The following is a 22,893-nucleotide window of genomic DNA, read 5'->3' on the forward strand; positions in this document are numbered from 1 at the left end:
GTTGCGGCATCATAATTACTGAACAACCTTGGGTTTATGAAGAAACCGGCGCTCTCAAAACCGAGATACTTTTTGAATGCTTTTAAAACTAAGTTTTAAGGGTGAGTAATTCAGGCGTGCAGTCAGTTAAATTTCCATTATTATGTATTGATGTATCCCTCCACCCTCCTGCAAGTTTGGGGCGATGGGGGCTCCAGAGGAGGCGTCGCTCGAAGCGCAGCAGACAGAAGGCGCGCCGCAGCCGGACCACACAACTGCCTGTTGTCATGGAGCAGCAAAGATGGCGATCCTGGCCTATAGCCTGGGCAAACGCGAAATAAACCAACATTTCACCATAAAAAATGCCAAACTGATATCGTTTGTGCTCGTTATTTTGCTGCTGGTGTTTCACGGAGCTTTGCGGCATTATGACGGTGAGTGTTCTTCCGTTATGTCAGCTGAGGGTTGACGTTGCTACACAAGCTAAAGGTTGCTAGCACGCCGTGTTTTATTTTTATTTTTTTGTAGGCTCCTCCTGACTTTATTGTTTTTGTACTTGACCACTCCTAAAATGCAATGCACAGAAATGTTATAGTCTGGGGTTAAAGTTGTATATCAATAACAGCCAGGTAAACTAAGCAGGGGGAATGCAGACAGCCATGTCTGGCTCGGCACGTATGGCTAGCGGAACCAAGCTAACCCTGCTAATAATAGCTGTGTTTACATGCTAGCACAATAAATGCTTTATTACTCTGTGGCAGATGTCTGGTTAAACTGAACCTCCAGCAATGATGTCTGTCATACATATTATTGATTATAAGATACAATAAACTTTTGCTTTAGTGTTGCGTAATCATAATCGCTCTCGTGGCTTGTTGTTTTGCCTTGTGTTGCTAGGCAAAGTTAGCAGCTGTGTGCATCCAGAAAATTATTAGACTTGAAATAGGATAATGTGCCCAAATCAGAGAATAATATAGTTTTATTATATATTATATAACTCTTTGATTCAGAAAGTGTTTAATAAGCAATTTTAAGAAATGTATAATTTGAATAGTCTGATTAACTGAGAAAAGATTGTTTTATCAAGACGTGAAGAGCTGAATCCAGTGTGGCTCCTTTGACAAGACCATTAACTCTATGTAGCCACAAGTCTGGGTGTCCCTGTGCCGGTCCCCAGCCCGGACCCGGATACAATACAGGAAGAGCATCTGGCGGAAACATCTCTGCCAAACCACATGTGCCAATCAGTGAAAGTTGACCGCTGAAAGATGAATAACAGCATTTGTTTTAGCAAGGGACTAAAATATCTTTTGATGCCAAAAGGCTAATCTCTCAATACATATATATATATATATATATATATATATATATATATATATATATATATATATATATATATATATATATATATATATATATATATATTTGGATTTTGGGCTCAAATGTTTAGATTTCTGTGTGTTTTTTATGTTGTTTTTCTCCCTTAAAGTGCATAAATACTGTTGAATTATTTTGTGGACAACAGTTGAATGCTCCACCTAAAAGTAGCAACATCATCAGCAACCAACAAAGAATGTGATAAGCATGAGAGGCATAGATATACACAGAGGATCTTCTTTGTTTGGTAAGGGGAGCTTCTGACAGCCCAGTTGCTACCAGCCTGCACAAACGCCAGCCAGTTGCAGATGGCTCCTTTCATGATGGACACATAAAAAGCCAACCGTTAAGCTTTAGCTAAACCGCTGATGGTTTTAGTTTTGGTCTCAGTCAGTACTGTGCATTGAAGAAGTCTTTGGCATTGGTCGACTGGAGGAAGGGTTTTTGTCGTTTTGCACGGAAACGTGAGTCAGAGTCTTTTGTTTGGACCTACAGTTTGCCTCTGTGTGTCTCCCTCCAGGCGGAGACTCATGTGAATGGCTGCTGTCCACAGGACGGTACTTGGGAGAGAATGTATGGCAGCCTTATGGCTGTATGATGCACAAATACAAAAGCACGTGAGTCACACTGCTTCATGTTCAGGGTCATGTTACTTGATAGATAGTCAAGGTTTACTCTAGTTTAGTTTAGCTTAAGAAACCATATTTTACATCTGTATTCCCATCACTAGTGGAGTTATCATTTGTATATTTTGAGAACAAAATGGAAACTTGATTCAAAACTCAGTAGACGTTGTGTAAAATATTTTTGAGCTTATGAAAGATTAAACTTGATTTTCCTGTTTAAATAAGTTTTTAAACCTTTTCCAACATAATAGATCTCACTTGTATTGGTCAGTTACACCTGAGTACATAATAGAAAATCTATAAATTGATGTAATCACTTTTTTTACCTTAAGTAGACAGGCATTATAATCTGTTGTTCTTCATTAATTGAAGACTTGTTCTTTTGATTTTCAGTGAAGCCAAAACATGCCTTGCAGAGAAACGGGTGGCCTTTGTCGGTGACTCACGGATAAGACAGCTGTTTTACTCCTTTGTCAAAGTGATTGAACCGGATAGAAGAGAAGATGGAAACAAGGTAGAAATGTTTTTTTTTTTTTTTGACTGTCAACCTATCTTTCATTTTTGTACATCTGTTTATATATTTTCCAACCTGGTTTAACAAAATCCCCTTCAAAGCTTCAACCTACAAAAAACGAAAAGGCAGCTCTACATACATCAGATGTGATTTGAAAACAAAAAATTTAGATTTTAAGGACTCTGTTCAGGTTTAATGGATGTTTTATGAGCCGTTTCCAAATCACTCTAGACAAATGATATTATTTGTAATTTTTTTTCTGTTGAGGCGGGTTTTCTTATTGTCCTCTCCATGGCTGTGTTTTACTGGTTCAGTACACTGAAAACCTGTCATTCTAATCTGAATACTAAAATCTGGTGATGTGTAGCAGATTTGAACTGACAGGGGGCATCAGAGGAACGTCTTTCTCATCTCTAACTGCTTTTCTCTGTTTTTACTTGTCATTTTGGAAGCACGAAGACATTTCCTTTGAGGAGGCGAAGTCATCGGTTAAAGTGGTGAGTTATCTCTGACTTTACCGTTCCATTCCATGTCTTTCTCTACAAAATATATACTCTGGTGGAGTTGAAACAAAACCTTTTTTGTCTAGGACTTTCTGTGGTATCCAGAGGCAAATAACTCAATGAAGGAACGCTTGGTTTCCTGGATACAGGTGAGTCTAGAGTCATATTTGCTGTGAAAGCATCTTGTATGTAGTAAGCCTAAACAACAGGGAAATCTTCTCCTGTGTGTTGCAGGAAGGTTCAGCAAAGCCAGACGTGGTCATCCTGGGAGCTGCTACCGTAAGCCGTTTGCTCTGCGGTGTCAGCTCATTTTGGTGCTGGACAAGTGCAAGGTGTTTGCTAGATTGCGTCAGTCCTAATCTTGCCTGTTTATCCGTTTCCAACAGTGGTCCATCAAGCTGCATGGTGGCAGCAGTGAGACCTTGCAGCAGTATAAAGTCAATCTGACAGCCATTGCTGTGCATCTGGAGAGGCTGGCTGAGCATGGCGAAGTCTACTGGATTCTGCAAGGTGATGGCACCTGCTATGTCCATGTTAAAGATATCATTTAAGCATTTTGCCAAGTGACGAGAACATTTGACCAGTTTAAATCTTCTTAAATTTGTCTGAGGGGTTTGCCTTTGAGAGCAGACAAAGACACCTGAAATTTTTAAAGTCTCACGCCGATCTTCTTTTCATCTATTGTAAAAGCGTTCCCCTGTGGTCTTTTCATTATTATTATGCCATTTTTAGACTAAATTTTAAAAAGTGTTGTTTTCTAGGACATCGTTTCTGGAAAATAGTCCTGGATGAGATCGTTGGTGTGGAGCAGTCCCACCCTCCTCCCTTTTGCCGAGAGGTCTTTTACACGCTCTCTCCTGCTAGCTCAAAGCCCCTCACAACCCCTACCTACTGATGCAACCAAAATGGCGAGCAATATCTTAGCTATCCAGCCGCACAGTTTTGAACAAGGTGTCAGCTCAAACGAGGAAAACAAAGACGTTCATGGATCTATTTGTCTAAAAGTGGATGCATCAGAATGGAGCGGAGCAGGGAGCTTGTGACCCGCCCAGGGCTCCAGACTGCGAGCAATTGGTCCCATTTTGCGACCAAAATTTGAGAGTGTGCGACTGAATTTTACATCCAGTCGCACATGTGCGACCAGTAAATTTGCATCCCCCACCCTCCGTATTTTTTATACATCAAACGTGGAAGGGGCATGTCAATGATCGATGAAATAATTAATGAGACGCAAGCCACACGGACGCAGGCAGACACACTCGCGCACATACTCATGAAACGCGAGCACGTACACTCGCGTGATGCCTGTGTGTGAGGCGGCCACTGCGTGTGAGAAGAATAGGGAAAGCCACTGTGAGTGGCTAAAATGCGTGTAGGGGGCGGGGCCTAGAGATAATCGAGTGCGCGTAAACATCTGTGGGAAGGAAACGGAGACAAATATCACAACCTGATATGTGAGTCTGAGCTATGGGTAAGCGAACTATTGATTCGTTCTTCCGACCTGCAGCTAGTGTACCAGTGCCAGAGTGTACAGCAGGGGTCTCAAACTCGCGGCCGCAGGCTATTTGCGGCCCCCAAGATGATATTTTGCGGTCCCCGCCTTAATATGAAGGTTTAATGTTACTGCAGCCCGCCAGTTTGTATGAATGACACTTTTTCATCGTCGTGCACGGAGCTGACCAACCAATCACAGTGGGGTATATGACTCTTGGGGGCGTGACAATGACAGGGTTTGAAAGCAGGAAACCTGACAGCCCCCTCCCTCCCCGGGCCACATTAAGAAGTTCCTTACTTTCGTTTAGAAACGTATTTATTCGCTCGTAATTTTCTAAATACATGCAGTCCGTGCTGAACTTTTCTCTGGGCCGCACAGACCCGGAGGAAGGTTTAGGTTTTGGTTACGGCGGCGCATCAAACGGGTTACGGCAGCACACCGCTCCCGTCCCGCGGGAGTCGGGTCAGCTGAGGAGAATAAATGTCCCACACCTACATGCGTAACAGCTAACGGGGCTTGTACTTTAAACACGTGCGGGCAAAAACATTAGTTTTAGACACACTGAAAATACGTGGGGAAAATGCAACGATAGACGTGTTTGAGAGGAACCGGCGGCTCGCCTGGATCGTTGGGGAGACCAGGCGGGGGGGGGGGGGGGGCTGTGAGATGAAAGCGAATCTGCAGCAAGACTGAAGGAGAACAGTTGGAGTTGTCCTTAACATTCAATTTAGTTTTAATATTATTCTCCCCCTTAGTATGATCTGTGTTATTATATATTTTATGATTATTTTAATGTTTTGTGATGTATGTAGCCTTTTTTAATGAATTGGTATTTGAAATTATTTTAATTAATCACTCGACTACAAAAACCATCAGGACACATGTCCCATAATGCATTGTTTTGTAGTCTCTTGTTTCCAGCTGTGTCCGGGTAGGTTTGCCCCTTGCTCCCATCCCTTTCTCGCGATATTTTTGTGATGATTGACAGTTGATGTTGGAGCAAAAACAAAAATATACGTCACACACCAGGTGATCTGCGCAGCGTTGAGTTCACCTGGGTGATCTCAAACACGCTTATTGTGCATCTTGGCTGCACCTATTTGGTGTCACAAAGATAAATTTCCATCAGTTTTCTTTACTTATTTGTACTGTCATGACAGCGATGGTGCTGTCAGTTTACTTCCTTGTTGCATCTTCAAAAGTGCAGAATAAAATGTGACACTGAATTTAAAAACAGCACATTGTAATTTCTGCATCTATTATTAAAGTATTTATTAGTAATACAGTGGAAATTAGTAGATTTGGTTAGCATGTTGATTTACGGTATGCGCCCCTAAATTTTCTGGTTGCGCCCCTAAATTTTTCAGTTAGGGGCCACTGTGCTCCTAGTGAAAAAAGTTAGTCTGGAGCCCTGGACCCGCCCAGCGTATTTTCTGTCAAAAATAATCTCTTTTTCAAGCAGCAATTTTTCCATCTGCTCTGATTTCCAACAATTTGAGTACAGAAATACTCAGACGTGCAGTTTTAAGCTTAATTTGATGAATTTATGTCCTCCATCGTCAAAAAGTGTCACAAAAACATGTTAAGAAAACACCAAAACCCATGGTTTTCATCAGAGTGGATCTTTCAGGAAATGCAGGAAAATGCTCTCTTGCTCCCTTACCACACCATTTTCTTTGCGGAGATCATTCCCAACACCTATCTATTTAAGCCTATACTGGAGTTTAAAATGAAGGCTGTTTTTGTACCTCTTGATTAAAATGTACAGCACTCACGCTTCACACTGGCTTTGGTTCACGATGGTGTTTTTGTCTGCTGAAGGGAGTCCATGTGAAGCACAGCAGGGTAGGCACATCAAAGTTCAGTTGTTTGCTTGCACCTCAATTCAGGTGAGCTTTTACACCACTGCCAATCCTGACATGGACCAAACTAGGGTTGTGCCGATGGACGATATCATCGTCCATCGTGATGGGTGACTGACATCCCGATGGAGAGACCACCATCGTGATGCCACGCCCCCGCCACGTTGCGTGTCGACACCATAAGCCGCGGTTACATGTACAAAATATCTTGATGGGATCAATGGTCGGATTAGAATCCAATCGTGTACATGGTCCCAGAAAAATGTTTTCAGAATATAAAAACTTTCACTAAGGTCACACTTTCCGTCGGAATAAATCATTCGCACATGCGCAGTAGGGTTTGAAAACCGGAAGGATATAAATTCCGCCTAGCGGCTTTTTTTTTCAAACTTTATTGAATGTAACAATTCAATACAAAACAATGTTAAACAGCGCCGAGCGGCTATATACATTGACATGTCAGCTCGGTAAAATACGAGATGATCTTCTAAACGTGCTTTTAATAATGTTACGGTTATTATGAAACACCTGTTCGCTCATCATTTGAATTTTAATCCGTGTGGTCAGTGCTTTTTCTGAACGGAGCCAGGATTAGCAGTATGCTAACACGGGCTAACAACAATAGCTTTGGGTGGTGCTGCATGCTGGCTGCACGTAAACATGTAAGAATAACATCAGCCTTTATTTAGTCGGGACACGACTGGAAACACAAATCCGCGTGATTGTTTGAATGTTTTCTAAGGACTGAGCGACATTTCTGCTTTGAAGCTCACACCGCTGTGTGTCTGCTGACGATCCGAGCTGTGCTCAGACACACACTTTTAGACCCGGTTCTGAGTTCGGTTGCTTGTACCCCTAGAGCTGCGGGACGGATCGCAGTCTTAAATCTCCCACACATAGCGCTCATGTAACAAAGCACCCCCCCCCCCCTTCCCCTCAAACGCAAAGCTGTAAGTCCGCGCTCCGCCGGTCCACTTCACTAGTGAAGTGCGGGAGCGGACTACTTCTTTTCTATTTTGTTTGTTACTTTTTTGTTAAAGTCACTTCCCTCAGTTTATACTGGATCATCGCGGATTAGTCATTAGTTGGGAAATAAAATGAAGAAAGCAAAAAAACGAATAGCAGTTATATAAGAACGAAAAATGTAAAAATACCCCCCCCCCCCGACGATGTCATCGTCCATCCCGATGGTTGACAGCAAACATCGTCAACGGCCAATTTAAGGGACATCGCCCAACCCTAGACCAAACAGCTCAGTGTCAACCGGTTTATCAGGTTTTATTTGAATCTTGAGTATTTTTTCGGACGACACAGTGTCTCAGAAAAATGCTCACCTTTTCAACCAAACCTTGTTTTGTCTGCGTTCTTCACGTTTGTCAATCCTGCAGATCCAGTCAACGAGGAGGCGTTGAGTGAGAACAGGAAGATGATCACCAATCAACAGCTGGAGCTTTACAATGATGTGGCAGTGAGCGTGCTCAATGGCAGCAAACATGATGGTAGATCTGGAGTCAAGCTGGTGGCAGCCTCCCGGCAGGCTGCGTTAGAAACCATCACCCAATCAGAGGATGGCTTGCACTTGCCTGAAAGCACCAGGAAAGTGGTAAGACGGATTTCATCTCAGGTTATGAGAAGGGCGATTGGGAGAAAATTGTATTACATGTTGAGTCTGTACTGTTGGGTGGATCTCACGTTGTCCGTCTCCCCTCAGGGAGCCATGCTGCTCATGAACTCTGCGTGCAACAAGCTGCTGAGACCCATTGACGGCTCCTGCTGCCAGACATTACCGCCGCTGAATCTCCTCCAAAAACTCACAGCCTGCTTCTTCCTGGGCTCAGCTGTGGTCTTTGCTGTCCTCCACGTCCTCGGCAACAACCGCCATCGCCGGCCCGTTCCCACCGATGTGGAGAGCCTGGAGGAGAAGAAGCCAGCAAGCGCCGCCGTCCCTCTGGGGCAGAAGGCGCCCTTTCAGGCCCTCTGCAGGATGGGAATCATCATGGGCTACTTTTACCTCTGTGACCGAGCAGATGTGTTCATGAAAGAACACAAGTTCTACACACATTCAGCTTTCTTCATTCCTCTCTTCTACATCTTTGTGCTGGGAATATTCTACAGCGAGAACAGTAAGGAGGTAAGTTGGACCAGAACAAAGACCTTGTTTCTTTTCTTTTTTTGTCATAGTTTATGTGCATGCATGTTGCTGCAACTGCAAACACAAGCAGAAATGTGCAAAATGTCTTTGTATGTAAACACACCTAGTGACTAGAAAGACCTCAATGATCTTTAAATGTCCTCACAGACCAAACTGCTGAACAGAGAGCAGACGGATGAGTGGAAGGGCTGGATGCAGCTGGTCATCCTCATCTATCACATATCTGGAGCCAGCGCTGTGAGTCTGGAAACTTGCCTCCACACTGTCTTTCCTACTGCAAGCATCTGAGAAGCTGACCAATCGTGCGTCCGTCTGTCAGTTCATTCCAGTGTACATGCATGTGCGGGTGCTGGTGGCAGCTTACCTGTTTCAGACAGGTTATGGACATTTTTCCTTCTTCTGGCTGAAAGGAGACTTTGGGCTCAACAGAGTGTGCCAAGTAAGTTTACAGCCAGTTGTGTTTGAGTGTTTTGCTTCAGAGCGCCACTTCCTCTTCAGGTGGTCGTTGAACGGTGGAATTGTCTTGTACCTTCACAGGTGTTGTTCCGTCTGAACTTCCTGGTGTTGGTGCTGTGTGTTGTGATGGACAGGCCGTATCAGTTCTATTACTTTGTTCCCCTGGTGACCTTCTGGTTCGTCATCATCTACGGCACAATGGCAGTGTGGCCTCAGATCCTTCAAAAGAAAGCCAACAGTAGGTTTCGAACGGCAAATGATTCGGTGCTTCACAGTTCTTTCTGATGGACTGAACAGAGCAACTCTCTCTGCACAGGTAACAGGATGTGGCACCTCGCAGTTCTGGCCAAGCTGCTCGGTCTCCTGGTCTTTATCTGTCTTTTTTCTTTCTCACAGGTGGGTGATTTGAAACTGTAATAAATCAGTAACAAAGCAACTATATTATTGACTTTTAAATGGCTTGTATTTTGGAAGGCAAAATTAACCCTGTAAAGCCCACTCCATCAAAGAATTGACAGACGATTCAAATTTTTGGAAAGAAGATGTTTAACCCTTTTGACAAAATCCACAAAGAAATAGCAGTATCATTTTTATGAGATATCGATAACATCAATTATGATACAGTGAGGGTTTTGGTAAGTTGTTGCTCAAAACAATGTTAGTTTAAGATGCAAAAATATTGACACGAGTGTTCAGGGGGAAAAAATGCCTTGGTTTTGAGATTGAGTATTAGGCCCACCATTTTTCATATATATATATATATATTTCCATATATATATACACACACACACACACACATACAGTTCATTTAGACTCCTGTGTATAACGTCAAAAAATGATGGAAAAAAGTTATAAATTGTGTCAAATTTTTACTATAATAATATTGCAAAATATGAAAAAATGTCAATACAATTAGGAAAATAAATTCAGACAATTTACAAGAAGTACATTGTAAATTTGTGATTTAAAATCCTAAATTTCAAAGAAAAAAAGTCATGCTCTGAAAAAAAAAGTTGTAATTTTATTAAAAAAAATAAAGTTACATTTACAAAAACATTTTTTCTTATATGGTGGCCTTAAAACTCTGTTGTATTCTTTCAACACAAAAAGTAGACATTTAAAAAGAACGACTAATAAGTATGATTTATTCTCACCATAAAGACGTGAAAGTTAGCTAAATTTTTGCCAGCAAAAAGGACTTGGAAATGTCATATAAGCAGCCATTTTGAAATGAGCAGGAAAAGTCCTTCTACTACCCCTAGTGGAAGGATGATGAACTACAGGGCAGAAAACATGGATAAAGTTATCAACAATGGCTTTTTAAGGGACGTTTTGATCTAGGGGCTCATGAGCTAGGGGCCTCAGAAATCAAATGGGATATAAATGGTTAAATGCTTCCATTTTCTTTTACATTTCTTAACTCTGTCTTCTTCCTTGACTGCAGGAATTTTTTGAGAGCGTTTTCTCCGTGTGGCCGGTCTCCAAGCTCTTTGAGCTGGATGGGAGTGTCCACGAGTGGTGGTTCCGATGGAAACTGGACAGATTTGTAGGTCTCACCCCACAGCTAACGCCCTGCTCTGGTTTCTGGTGTTTTAACTGGACATGTTTGCTCTTCAGGCAGTGATTCACGGCATGCTGTTTGCCTTCATCTACCTGCTGCTGCAGAAGTGTCAGGTTCTGTCAGAGAGCAAAGGAGAGCCGCTCCTCCCTCCCAAGATCTCCAACCTGCTCCTCTCCCTCTCCATTTTCTCCTTCGTTGTAAGATATCCAGATTATGTTTCTCAGAACATTTTAGACATCTGTAAATATGTGTTGCAAGATTATGGAAAATTCTGCTATGTCTACAACCTTTCAGTGTTTTAATTGAAAATGTTAACTTCATTTTTCTTGTCATCATCATTCTAGACCTACTCAATATGGGCGAGCAACTGCAAGACCAAAACTGAGTGCAATGAGATGCATCCTTACATTTCTGTAGTCCAGGTACAATTTTATTCTGTCCTGATGAGTCTGAGCATCATCCGTCTTTCCATGTTTAGCATCCTGCAAAACGTTCTCTGTTCTTTACATCTTTACATCTCATTTGACTGTCAGTTTTCTTCAGTTTTTTTGGTCACATTTAGAGAAAACCTTCTGGAGCAAACAACTCTTATATTTTATAATAAAAGAAATAGGCAACAGAGTTGAATGATGCAGATCTCACCCCACTCCGATCATCTTTTGATCTATTTTAAAAGTGTTCTCAGTGGTTTTTGTCATTAGGATTATGCTGCTTTTAGGTCAAATGAAAAAACCTATGTCGTTTTCTAGGACCTAATTTCTGCAAAGCGGCAGGAGTTCGTTAGAAATTCACCTTTGAGTTGTTGGCGCTATCAATTCAACCCTTTGCAGTTACTGAGAGCTCTCTGTTTACACATTCTCGGTAGCTTACAGCCCCTCACACTGCCAACCTAACTTTACCGGCTGAGCACCATTGGAGCTATCCGGCCGTAAGGTTTTGATCCAGGTTCCAGCTCAGATGAGGAAATCAAAGACGGATCTATTCGTGTTCAAGTGGATTCATCAGAATTCAGCGGAGCAGGAAGCTCCGCCCAGCTTTTTGTCTACGTCACAAATCCAATTTTTTTTTCATCAGATATACAATCTTAGGCTTAATTTTCCTTAATTTCTGTCCTCCAGCACCAGAAAAATGCGTGTTAAAATGCCAAAAACACATTTTCATTGGAGTAGTCCTTTAAGAAACATTGTTCTGTCTTTTGTGTTGGCAGATATTGGCCTTCATTCTCATCAGGAACATTCCCGGCTACGCCCGCTCTGTGTACAGCTCCTTCTTTGCTTGGTTTGGAAAGATCTCCTTAGAGGTAAAACCGACTGAACTGATGAAAACACTAAAAAATAAGAAAAACCTAAAACAAGCAAATGTGCAAAACTACAGATGTGAAGAGTGACATTCAAGGGAAAGTCAAAATATTAATTCCAGTTCTAACTTCATTTTTTTTCTTGTTTCCAGCTTTTTATCTGCCAATATCACATCTGGCTGGCAGCTGACACTAAGGGGGTTTTGGTTCTCATCCCAGGAAACCCTTCACTCAACATCATAGTCAGCACCTTCATCTTTGTCTGTGTAGCTCATGAGGTGTCCCTCATCACCAACGACCTGGCCCAGGTGGTCATCCCTAAAGACGGCATGGCCCTGCTTAGGAGGCTGGGGTTCCTAGGTCTCCTCAGTCTGACTGCATTGCTGCTGACCAGAGGGAACCAGCTCACACCTGGAGCCTGATCAACACCTCGCCATCATCCCGCCCGGACTGAACGTGAGGTACAGATGCAGGCCGGACTCTGCTCTGAGGTTTAGGGGATTGATATTCTCTCATAAGTTCTCTGATTCTGTTTGAAGATTTTTTTGGGGACTTTGGTGATACAAAAACACTGAAATTGAAAAAGAATTTAGGAAAAGCCTTAAAAAAAAGGAGGGAAATCTACAAGAGACGATGAAAGGAAAACAAAAATACTCTGAACTGTTTACATGACTACTTCTGGAGGAAGAGGCCGTCTTGTTTCAAGACATTTCTGTCAGCCCGGACCAAGGCTTTTTTGTTGTTGTTGTTGTTTTTTTCTGACTTCAGTCACGTGGCATTCCTGTTGACTCCTGTCTGGCGAGGATTTCTCTCCGTCCACTTCGCAGCAGCTAAACGCCATAACCAGCATATTCAGACATCTGTTCTTTTTCAGCAGCTGCCTGAATCTGCTGTCTTCTCATCAGTACTATTGTGTGAAATACGAACCAATGACTTCAAAACAAATAGCAAAGTGCAATGGCTGCAAGTGGTGCGTCCTTTTTAAAAAGGTAAGCCTCACAGAAAGAATGTGGTCATCTGCTGTAGCTTGTGTGGCATGTACAGTATTTAATGATTTAAATTAAACATATATTTTATAGGGGAGGGGGTTTTTTGTACTTTGCGCCTACGACTGCTGTTTGTGAAAAAAGTACCGCAAAAAGGTAATTTTGTACCCATCCTTGCCACAGACATGGTTGAGCGTTTTAGCCGACTGTCGCCATAGTGGCTGAGTTTCCTCGATGTATGCTTATTGGTACGATTTAGTTACAGGTTTGTGTTGTACAGTATTTTTATTTTTTTAAGTTTAAATGAAAACCCCGCCTCAGCACTGGCTCCAAAAACACCACTATAGAAGCAGCGGTTTCGCCTTCCAACAATCATAACTTGAGACTGAGCGGTTGATCCAGGAGGAATTTTTCTAAACATACGTGACGCCCCTTTCATGTAGAAGAAGCGTCTTGAGTTTCCACTCATCCACGTTTGGACACATCAGGGCCACAGTGACATTAAATAAAAAAACCTGCTAATGCACTGACTGAGCTAGGAAGACACATTACTGTTGGTTTGATCTATAAAACATTATTTTGTTGCCTGCGTTTCTTCACCTGTGTATGTTTAAACAAAGAGCACTTTTATTATTTTCTCCCTCCACTTTGATTCTAAAGTTGTAAATACTTAAAGCACTTTGACACATTTTTTATTGGAGATTTGGTTCATTTGTGCAGAAAAAAGAAAAGAAAAGTGGTGATAAATCAGAGCTGTGTGTTATTTTTGTCCCTGGGTTGTAAAGAAAAAACAAATAGAGGTACCAAATGATTTTGATGTGACTTTGTTTTTATAAAAGCAAAAAAAAAAAAGGTTTTGTTACTGGATCCGCAGGTATTTTTTATTTTTTTTTTTTGAGTTACAGACTGAAACATTAAAACCTGCGAGTTGTGAATCCCATCCTGTCGGTACAAACAAGGACTTCTTTCTGGTTCCTGGCCTGCTTTTTGGTGAACATCTTACAGGCCGTTGTCTCGGGTCTTAAATGATCTAATCATCTAAAAGTGACGGGTATTTATAAGTGTTGGAAAAACTAAACTTGTAAAATAATTTTTTGGTGATGTCTTACAGTGTGAAATGTACCCATATTTATAAATGCCTTTATTCTATTGTACCTCAAGTAAAACAGAATCTGAAAATGTGATTTCTTTGCTTGATTTACGACAAAAAAAGTAGATTTTTTTTAAAAAGCTTTTATTTTGTTTGCAACATTAACACCACAAAACTCGCTTTTTATTCTGATGTGTTTGTTTTGCAGAAATGAACATATAAATCAAATCATTTTACAAGTATAGATGTCTTCTGAAAATGTCTAATTCTTCTGGATCCCTTTTAAGACTTGAAACGTATTTCTAGATCATAAAAACTTCCTGGTGAGACATGCAGACACTGGGAACGTGGGAAAGCCACTCTGACAGTCAGCTTTTTGGTCATAGATTTAGTGCTTCAGCCACCTTCCTCTCCTCAGGAATACCATTTACCTAAAAGAAATTTCAATAAAAAAGGGCTTCAATCAGTCTGGAAAAATAATGATATAAAAATGCATTTGCAGACCTACCTCCAGCCGCCGAAAGGTGGACATGACATAGTTATCTCCTTGGTTAGCAGTGAACAGAAAGCAGTCGGTTAGAGCGTCATGCAGCTGACAGACACGGTTGCTGGGGGGAGCCACGTCTCATGTCGGCGTTTGTGCAGGAATGTTGCTAACTGGTGTGGAAGAAGAAGCACCGAGTGCCTCACCTTCTTTCTTTAACCCCTGTGCTATCTTAGATGACCCCCCCTTACATTGACGTGTTCTCCTTACCATGACAAAGGTGGAAAGATTTCATGTAATCCATGGACACCAGTGAAGATCACAAATCATTGAAGAAAAAAGGTTCAGAGGACTGTCTAGTGGGTCAAGATGACCCAACTCCCAACGTTAAAGTGCCTAGGATAGCACAAGGGTTATTGAGGAAACTCTGGATCATCCTTCAGTCTAATGTTTTTATTGATCAAAAGGAGGCTGAATGTGAAAAGCCTGCAAGTCTTACAAAGAAGGACTTGCAAACAATCTTTGATTGATTTCCCTATTTTTACTGTTAAATCTATTGAACATTTTCTTGCTATTATGTTAAAAACTTCGATTAAACACATTAAAGACACAGAAAATACCCCTTATTAGGCCTACCCTGTTTAAATTGGGGCTGTGGTATTACCACCATGGGGGTTTAAAACAGAACCCTTGACTTTTAGCAGTATTTCTAACACGCAACAAAACCTCACACGCACATAAGAGACCCCAAATACATAAACATGTAGAGAGCAACATGTGTGCCTAATCTAGCTGTCTTTATTTTAATTACATGGAAGTTTAATAGCTTTTAAAATGAATCAAGTTTGCTAAAGAGGTTGAATCGTTTTGATTGCAACAGCAAAATGTCAAGGACGTTATTTGCTTTTAGTTCACTAGTTTTTTATTTTTATGACAGCTTTTTAACTTCACAATTTCTCTCAGCCTCTTTCATTATCCTCTTGACATTTAACATCCAAATGTACAAAGTTGTTTTTAAGAAAAGATGGTCTGAATGTCCCACAGGACAAGTGCAATTGAGGAATAGCAACTCTGTTCTAATTTACATACATTTTGGATTCTCTTGGCTTCTATTCATTTTTGATTCTACTGTTAAGTAATTAATTAAAGTGAATGAATGGATCTATTTGTCTAAAAAAGTTATAAATCTACTTTTTTCTCTGTTCCTTGAAGTCCCAGTGTCCCTCATTTGCCATTTCCATGTTTTTAATATGTTTGATATATTTATCCTTCTCTATAGATTTTACAGTGCGGAACAAAGCACCAACAATATTTACTGTCTTGCTTCCTTATATGCAGTAATGTAATTGATAATAACAACCTGAACTACTACAATAATTACTAACAATTTTCTGATTTTAGATTTAAAACTTAAAAAAATGGCTTTTATGTTACAGTACTGTTGCACATTTTAGACGCATGTGTTGAGATTTGATTTGTACTTTTTCCTTTCTGTATTTTAAAAGGTCTCCATTAGGAAGCCCTTTGGTCCAGCAGTGGCTGTGATGAAGTGGTCTAGAAAAAGTGTTTGATTGTTGTTTGGACAGAACAAAAAGTCAACCTGCACACATGCTTGACAGGTTAAAGAGGACAAGAACAGAAAGACAAACATGCAGCAGTCACAGCGTCCAAATCATCATGCTTTCAAGACGGTTCTTGGTTCATCGTGATTAAACTGAAGCCTTACCTGATGGTCGTGGCTGTGGTATGGTTATCTGGTTTTGCAAGTTCCTGAAACCAAAAATTAAAAAAGAGGATTATGGTAAACTGGTTAAAATATGTTTTCATGGCACTAACTTCTTCCGTTGGCGACCTGAAACCACTGAGCTGAAATCAGGAGCTGCAGCTGAAATGCTGGCAGTTTTTTTTTTTACTCTTTACTTCCTTTTCAGTTCAAAATGAATGAACACGTGGTTACGATTGGGACCATGAATGGTCGATCCCTCCGAAGCCCTTCACTCACGACTGCGTCTGCATCAAGGGCATGCTGGTGGTCTCGTAGTTGTCCGGGTGGATGGGTGGCACCACCTCGCCGCTGACTGGGTTGAAGACGGGCAGGGTGGAGAGAGGCCAGGAGATCTCACGGTTCTTGGACATGCTCCGCAGCTCCTTTGTGGACTTCTGGATGGCACTGTGATGAACCAACTGGATGCTGAAGGATGGAGAAGGTTGGTTTTTGTTTGTTTTTTTTTTCATTTCCCCACCTTCCTCAAAGCTTTACAAGTTCGATTATCTGAGGAGATCTGCACTCAGATTGTGCATGCAAGACAAATCTGACATGTAACCTGATCTGTCCTAGGGTTTTCTTTCATTTGTCTGGCTTAAGGTCTTTTTTCCTATTATTATTCTACAGCTAGTTGCTGATTTTTGAGCAGCCCACTGGATGACTGGATGTAATGGCAGAAATATGATCATGAACGGGTATGAAACAGCCATCTATGACGACAAAAAGTGACCAAAAATCAAACGAGAGGGGGGAGGGAGCAGCCAAAACCAAACACAGGAGAGGTAAAACACTTACTCTGATGTTTGCATGTTTCTTTTTTCCCTAGAAACAAAACAAAATGGATGAATTAAATACTAATATTAATACAAAAAGCAACATGTACACACACAGGTGAATGGGTTGTCGCGTAAAGGTGAGTGGAGAAGGGGGCGTGTTCTCCCAGCCTGTAAACGATGAATGGATGTCATGACAACATAAAACATGGAACTGCTTAGAAATGGTTCTCATCCTTCATGATAATGAGAAGCTGCAGTTCGGATGGACATTTGGGGATTTTAGCTGCTTCTAAAAGAAAGGGCCCTTCTCTGTCGTTTTAAATCCTCGCCTACTTCACTAACAGCTGCAATAAAAGCAGAAAAAGATATATCCAAGCAAAACTTACACCCCTTCCCGCCTGCAGCACATAATGTGGCCAAGGATAAAGAAGAGGACTAAAGCCACAGCTGAGGGAATCGCCATGGTGACAAGGAAGTCAGAAAAGTAGTCCCTGCTTTTCAGGGACTCGGATGGCGGGTTGTACTCCCCAAAGTCAGGCAGGATCCCTGTACCGGGGTCAGGGCGGGTAATGTAAACTGGGACTACTTTGTTGATGTCAACCTTAAAAAAAACGAGTAAAGGAGGATTTAGTAAGTAAAATAAAACAAACTGAATGCGACAGTCTTTCTGCGCGTCCTCACCAGGGAGATTTTACACCAGTCGATGTGAAACTGAGCTCTGAATTTCTTATCGCAGCTGATGGCGGGTTCCATCTCCTGACTGCAGCGCAGCTGGTTATGTGGGCTTTCCACCTCCCTCAGGCACGACGAGAAGGGAACATCGGCGCCAACCATCACGTAAACGCTGGACAAAGAAGGTGACGATGAAGAGCAGACAACAGAGAAGCCTCACGTCTTCACTTTGGAGGGAAAAGACCTTTGAGGTACTAGAAGATGGGTTCAGATGCTTACCCTTCCTTCAAGTTGTTGATGGGAAGGGGCACGCGGCCGCCACGGTCCAGGGCTGAAGTGATGTTGATGGCGTTGAGCCGCTCAGGCTGCCATACGTTCTTCACTGCGCCCAGGAAGTCGCCAAGCACCTCGCTGACCAGCATCTCCTCCACGTTCATGTTCTTGATGTAGAACTCAGCTTGGTAAGGCAGCGGGAACTCTGGAAAACAAGAAACGGTTGACGTGCTGAACAGAAACATCCAAATAAACCATGAAGAAAACGGATTAAAATGACTAGAAGAACAAGTTTGATCTCGTATTTTGCTGGTGTTTCTGCTGTTTGGTGTTAGGTAGTTGTTCTGGACCACATGGCTTCACAGTTAGCCAAACTAGTGATTAGTTCTAGTCTGTTCTTGTGGCATTTCTCTCACAATGGAGATAATTGAGATTAAAATTGCATTTCTGAGTTGAAATGATTCAAATTGTTGTTTGAATAAAGCGTGTTTGACAAAAAGCAAGACAAAAGGGGAAGGGGGGCGGGGTTGCTCTGCGTCAACAGTCCCGCCCACAACTGAGAAGCGAATTTCTGATGAACTCCTGCTGCTCTGCAGGAACTATGTCCGTTTGGCTAAACAGGGCATAATCCTAATAAAAAGACACAGGGAACGCTTTAACAATAGATCAAAAGATGATCGGAGTGAAACTTTCAATAGAAATGCATGAACCAGAAAAATGTTGGATTTCAGAAACACATTTTTTTACCATTGACACAAAAGGCTAAAAATGTATAAAACATAAACTAACAGTGCTAAAATAAAAGCCCAAATCCTTCAAGTGCGAACACAACAGAATGATTTGCATCTCTCTGCTTCAAGATGACGAGTGACAACTTTTAGAGTCCAGTCAACTGCCTGTGGATTCAATTTTTTGTCAAATGAGCTTAATTTTGTTTGTAACGCGTTTTTTTCTAACGTAACACATTTGTCCTCCTTTCACATTGTTCTTTATTTGAATATGTTGGGAAACAATGTGAGAGCAGATGCATTCATCCAACACAGAGAAACCAACAATGAGACAGCACGCTGACACAACAACTCCCACAGAATCATGATGCTGTTACATAATCTGTGCAAACACATCAAGAGCTCAAGGAGCTGAAGGAGAGACGTGGCGCTAAATAAAACATCTGCAAGTGTCTCCGCCTCCACACATCTGAAGATATTTGAATGGAAACATTGCAACTTCTGGCTTTTCGCCTCAAACTGAGAAAATGTGAGCTACAGTGGAACAGACCTTTGGGCTAGAGCCCTGCGCGGGACTATTTTCTTCATCCCACTCCCCCCCGCGCCCGCTGAATTTCTGACCAATCCCGCCCGCTCCCGCAACGTATGCGTTACACTCCCGCCCGCACCCGCAATATGTATGTCCACCCCCGCCCGCACCCGCAAAACTCATAGAATTTATTCCCGCACAGTCATAGAGATGCATTGATTTTGTGTCGTCTCCCGTCCCGCAGGAAAAAAAACACACGCATTTTGATATTATTAAAGAGATTCATGTCCCTCCTCCAGCCTCATCTTTTCATGCATTCCTCTTTTGTGTAATGTGCAACTTAATTATTAAATATATTTTTACAAATCCTGTTCGGTTAAAAGTGTGCGTGTGTGCGCGCGCGCAGACAGACGGCCTGAAGCGCGCTTTTTAAATGTATTTTTAGAAGTTAATCAAGTTGTCATTATCAGAACACAATGGAATCATGATTAGACTTTGTAAAATGTTGATGTTTATGAGTTTTTTACTTTGGAAAATGGGTGACGACATATTAAGAGTTTTTTAAAAAAAGTAGTGTGTGTGTCTGAATTAGATCCGAATCCACTAGATAGTCTAGATAAGGGGTTAGGGAGTAGTGAAGCAATTTGGACATAGTTCACAGTTCTGAACTCAGAGTGTTATATCCTTCCCAACCACCAGTGTTGGATTTTTGCAATCCCTTCTTTACATTATCGCTTAAATTACGTAGCAGTGTTGAAGAAGAAAGTGAAAAAGTATTTTGGAAGATTGATTTGTCATTTGATTTTTGAGGTATTTGATGCAGTTACATTGTGAAAATGAAAACGCATTTCTATTAATCCATTTTAATTGTCAAAGTAGACATTTCTAAATGAATTATGCTACACATTTACCAGAGAACTTTTTGAAAATGAAATGTCAAATACCATTTTCTTTATCATTTTAATTAAGGGACAGACTGAGCGGTGTTGAAGTAGAAAAAGAAAAAGCAGTTTGCTGGATTGATTTTTCATTTTATTTTTGAGTCAATGAACGCAGCTTTACTGTAAAAATGAAAAAGCATTTCTGGCACTGACTTTTATTTTGAATTACGAGACATGCTTTCATAAATACTTTCTCTTACATACATATATACTTATTTTATCTATAAGTGAGAATGTATGCATAACAGTGAGTGTATTTATGTGTACGTTACAGTGAGTATATCTGCAAGTGAGAGGATATGTATGTGAGTGGTTCATAAGGAAATAAGTCTTGTTCAGCCATCATCCAGTTTTCCACTTTTCTCTGAAGCTTTCTGTCTCTTTATTCCTACTCCAATCGTGTGTTTGCAGAAGTTGTGAAATGGAATTTCCCTTTTTTCTAAAAACAAAGAAATTCTGAGGAACTCCAGTAGATCGTGAAAATTATATGATTAGATCAGCTGAAATTGAAATGAAGTCCTTCCTGTGTCATCTTTTCAGTCAAAAACTCAATAATATAAATAATCCTCTGGGTTTTTAATGAATTAATAATTTGCGTTTCTTAATAAATAATCATGGCTAACTTTTCCCTTAAGAAATGCTGGTTAAACCTTTTAAGTATTATATGTTCCTTGACGTTTTACTCAGGAAAACTGATCTCGGATGGCTGGAATCTGTCGTGCCAACATCTCTTACCTTCTGTTGCCATGATGTTTATGACCAAGTTGTGCCGTGCGGTCTCGAACGTGCGCCTGTTATAAGCCGTAATCTGTAACACACAAGGGGGAAAGTTTAAGCTCAGATCAGTGGAGCTTATATGGAAACATGCTGTGAACAGAGCTAGATGCAAGACAGAGCGTCTGTACTTGGCTGAGGAACCATAAAGAGCCACGGTGGACACATAAAGACATTTGGTAAGAAATGTAAACAAGAAAACAACTTTTTAACTCCAAACAAACAAATCTGGCCAGGCCCAATAAATTCACGCATCTTTGTCACAGATACTTTTTCCTACACTATGGCTATAACCCATAACAATACCACAGTGTAGAAGTGTCTAGTCCCCTGGTTTTTAACCAATTTGGACACTTTTCTACCTTTTATTGAACACAAAAACAGACATTTCATCTTGAAAGGCAAATCATAATAACTAAATAGATAACAATTCCAGGCAGAATGCCTGCACGCTTCACTACCCGAGCACATTGATTTCTATTTAGCTTCATGAAACATAAAAGGAATCTAATATATTAGTGCAACATATAAACACTATTCAGTTAATCATACAGAACATGCTAACAAGTCAACTAAACTCAATAAATCACTCAGTTCATTGAATTCTTCATCCTGTGTCACTTTGGAAAAACGGAACCCCGGCGAAAGACAGACTTGTTCTGCAGTAGCAAATACATTTCCATGTATATATTTAGTGCCCTCTAGCAGTTGCTGCTATTTCTTTTTAAAGCACAAATGAGTCGCACCTGAGTGTAAATCGGGCGGCCGTGACGCAGAGGTAGGGCGGTCGACCTCTGATCTAAAGATCAAAGGCTTAATTACCGCTTTGCCCACCCATTCGCCAAAGTGTTCTAAAGCAAGATACTGAACCCCACCTTGCCTCTGGTGGTTATAGGTTGGCGCCAGTGTTCGTCAGAAGAGTCGCCATCGGTGTGTGAATGTATGTGTGCATGGGACTGGGACTGTAAAGCGCCTTGTGCCTTGGATGAAGGTAGCAAAGTGTTATGCAAGTATACGTCATTTACCATTAATAAGTTACACCCCTACAAAAACAACTCATACCCCAAAAATATGGTATTTTAAATCCACTGTTCTGATAGAGAAAAACTGTATAATTATTTAAAAACAAATTTTTTAGTTCAAATTTAAATCCAACGCTTGTGGTCTATATTTGCCAGTCCAGTGAGCTTTGATCTACACTAGTTTTTCGCAGAGAAATTGACAGGGCACTGTATTTTGGAATTGTAGATTTGGACACCCTGGAAAAATGGCAAATGCCCTACAGAGTCCACTAAGTAGTGAGAAGTGAGGGAATTCGAACGTAACACATGTCCGCACAAAAACCCCAATGCAAAGGATGCATCACCTCTATGACAGTAGGCCGGCCAACGTGCTCTGGGGTGGGAGAACCGTAGAGAACGCCATCCCCGTAGGGAGTTCTTTGGATGTAGCGCAGCCACCCCGGCCTGTCCGGGTACCCCATCAGGTTGGTGTTGAAAGTGATGGGGTCATTGCTAGCGTCGCCTGCACATAAAACAGTGATTTTTTTTCGATTTAATTTCAGGATTTAGAAACATATTGAAAAACATTAATAAAGTGCATAAGTTATGCAAAAAAAATGCTTAAATCTGAGTGTATCTTGGTTCAGCTTATAAGGACACTTTTTTTGCTGCATTAGACTGGATAAAGAGTGAAGACGAAGGTGGGGTACCTGATTTGGGGTATGGTGGAAACTCTCCTTTAAAGTGCTCCCGCTCCAGAACATGGACAAACAGCACTCCAGCGGACGGGTACACATTTCGGTCTCCATGGGACCTCGATAAGATGGTTACCACTAAGAGCACAAATTTACAAGAACATAGCCTAAGCACATTTGACATTTGAAGGTCTGTTTTTAACCCATTAATACCCCACCATCAGTATTATAAGGAAAGCAAGCTTTTTAGATTAGTCACTTTTGTTTCTAAGTACTACAGTCAAAGCTTAAGGACATTTCAAACAGAGAAGTGTAAGGGGAAAACACCACTTATTAGCTTTGGTATGTAAGAAAACA

General features: G+C 41.2%; 2 protein-coding genes across 5 annotated transcripts in view; one reads left to right on the forward strand and one right to left on the reverse strand.

Moving 5' to 3' along the window:
* casd1 (CAS1 domain containing 1) lies at positions 1-13,989 on the forward strand. The gene is made up of 19 exons (XM_011480833.3): positions 1-101; positions 176-413; positions 1,877-1,973; positions 2,376-2,496; positions 2,949-2,993; positions 3,086-3,148; positions 3,234-3,278; positions 3,386-3,509; positions 7,745-7,959; positions 8,068-8,487; positions 8,656-8,745; positions 8,828-8,947; positions 9,046-9,202; positions 9,281-9,360; positions 10,409-10,510; positions 10,582-10,722; positions 10,870-10,947; positions 11,733-11,825; positions 11,975-13,989. The coding sequence occupies exons 2-19, from the start codon at positions 185-187 to the stop codon at positions 12,242-12,244; spliced, it is 2,490 nt and encodes an 829-aa protein (XP_011479135.1). The 5' UTR covers positions 1-101; positions 176-184; the 3' UTR covers positions 12,245-13,989.
* Positions 13,693-22,893, reverse strand: part of sgce (sarcoglycan epsilon) — a 16,890-nt gene continuing 7,689 nt past the window's right edge. For 2 of the 4 annotated variants that reach the window (XM_011480829.3, XM_004073827.4), the window contains 11 exons: positions 22,552-22,674; positions 22,207-22,364; positions 20,802-20,874; positions 17,875-18,073; positions 17,605-17,767; positions 17,310-17,524; positions 16,943-16,969; positions 16,385-16,573; positions 16,109-16,152; positions 14,407-14,444; positions 13,693-14,329 (listed from right to left, as the gene is read on the reverse strand). In XM_011480829.3, coding sequence (XP_011479131.1) covers positions 14,279-14,329; positions 14,407-14,444; positions 16,109-16,152; positions 16,385-16,573; positions 16,943-16,969; positions 17,310-17,524; positions 17,605-17,767; positions 17,875-18,073; positions 20,802-20,874; positions 22,207-22,364; positions 22,552-22,674 — 1,280 coding nt within the window. In that variant the 3' untranslated portion in view covers positions 13,693-14,278. The remainder of the gene's footprint in view (positions 14,330-14,406; positions 14,445-16,108; positions 16,153-16,384; positions 16,574-16,942; positions 16,970-17,309; positions 17,525-17,604; positions 17,768-17,874; positions 18,074-20,801; positions 20,875-22,206; positions 22,365-22,551; positions 22,675-22,893) is intronic. The other 2 variants (XM_011480830.3, XM_011480831.3) reach the window with 2 other exon arrangements.

The sequence above is a fragment of the Oryzias latipes genome, chromosome 11, assembly GCF_002234675.1.
Source record: "Oryzias latipes chromosome 11, ASM223467v1".
NCBI classification, from domain to species: domain Eukaryota; kingdom Metazoa; phylum Chordata; class Actinopteri; order Beloniformes; family Adrianichthyidae; genus Oryzias; species Oryzias latipes.

What these genes read in the sequence shown, in the direction of transcription:
- casd1 (XM_011480833.3), top strand. Translation starts at nt 185, where the DNA reads ATGGGGGCTCCAGAGGAGGCGTCGCTCGAAGCGCAGCAGACAGAAGGC. An exon ending in GATGGAAACTGGACAGATTT is followed by an intron (nt 10,511 to 10,581) that starts GTAGGTCTCACC and finishes TTTGCTCTTCAG; the next exon opens with GCAGTGATTCACGGCATGCT. An exon ending in TTGGAAAGATCTCCTTAGAG is followed by an intron (nt 11,826 to 11,974) that starts GTAAAACCGACT and finishes TCTTGTTTCCAG; the next exon opens with CTTTTTATCTGCCAATATCA.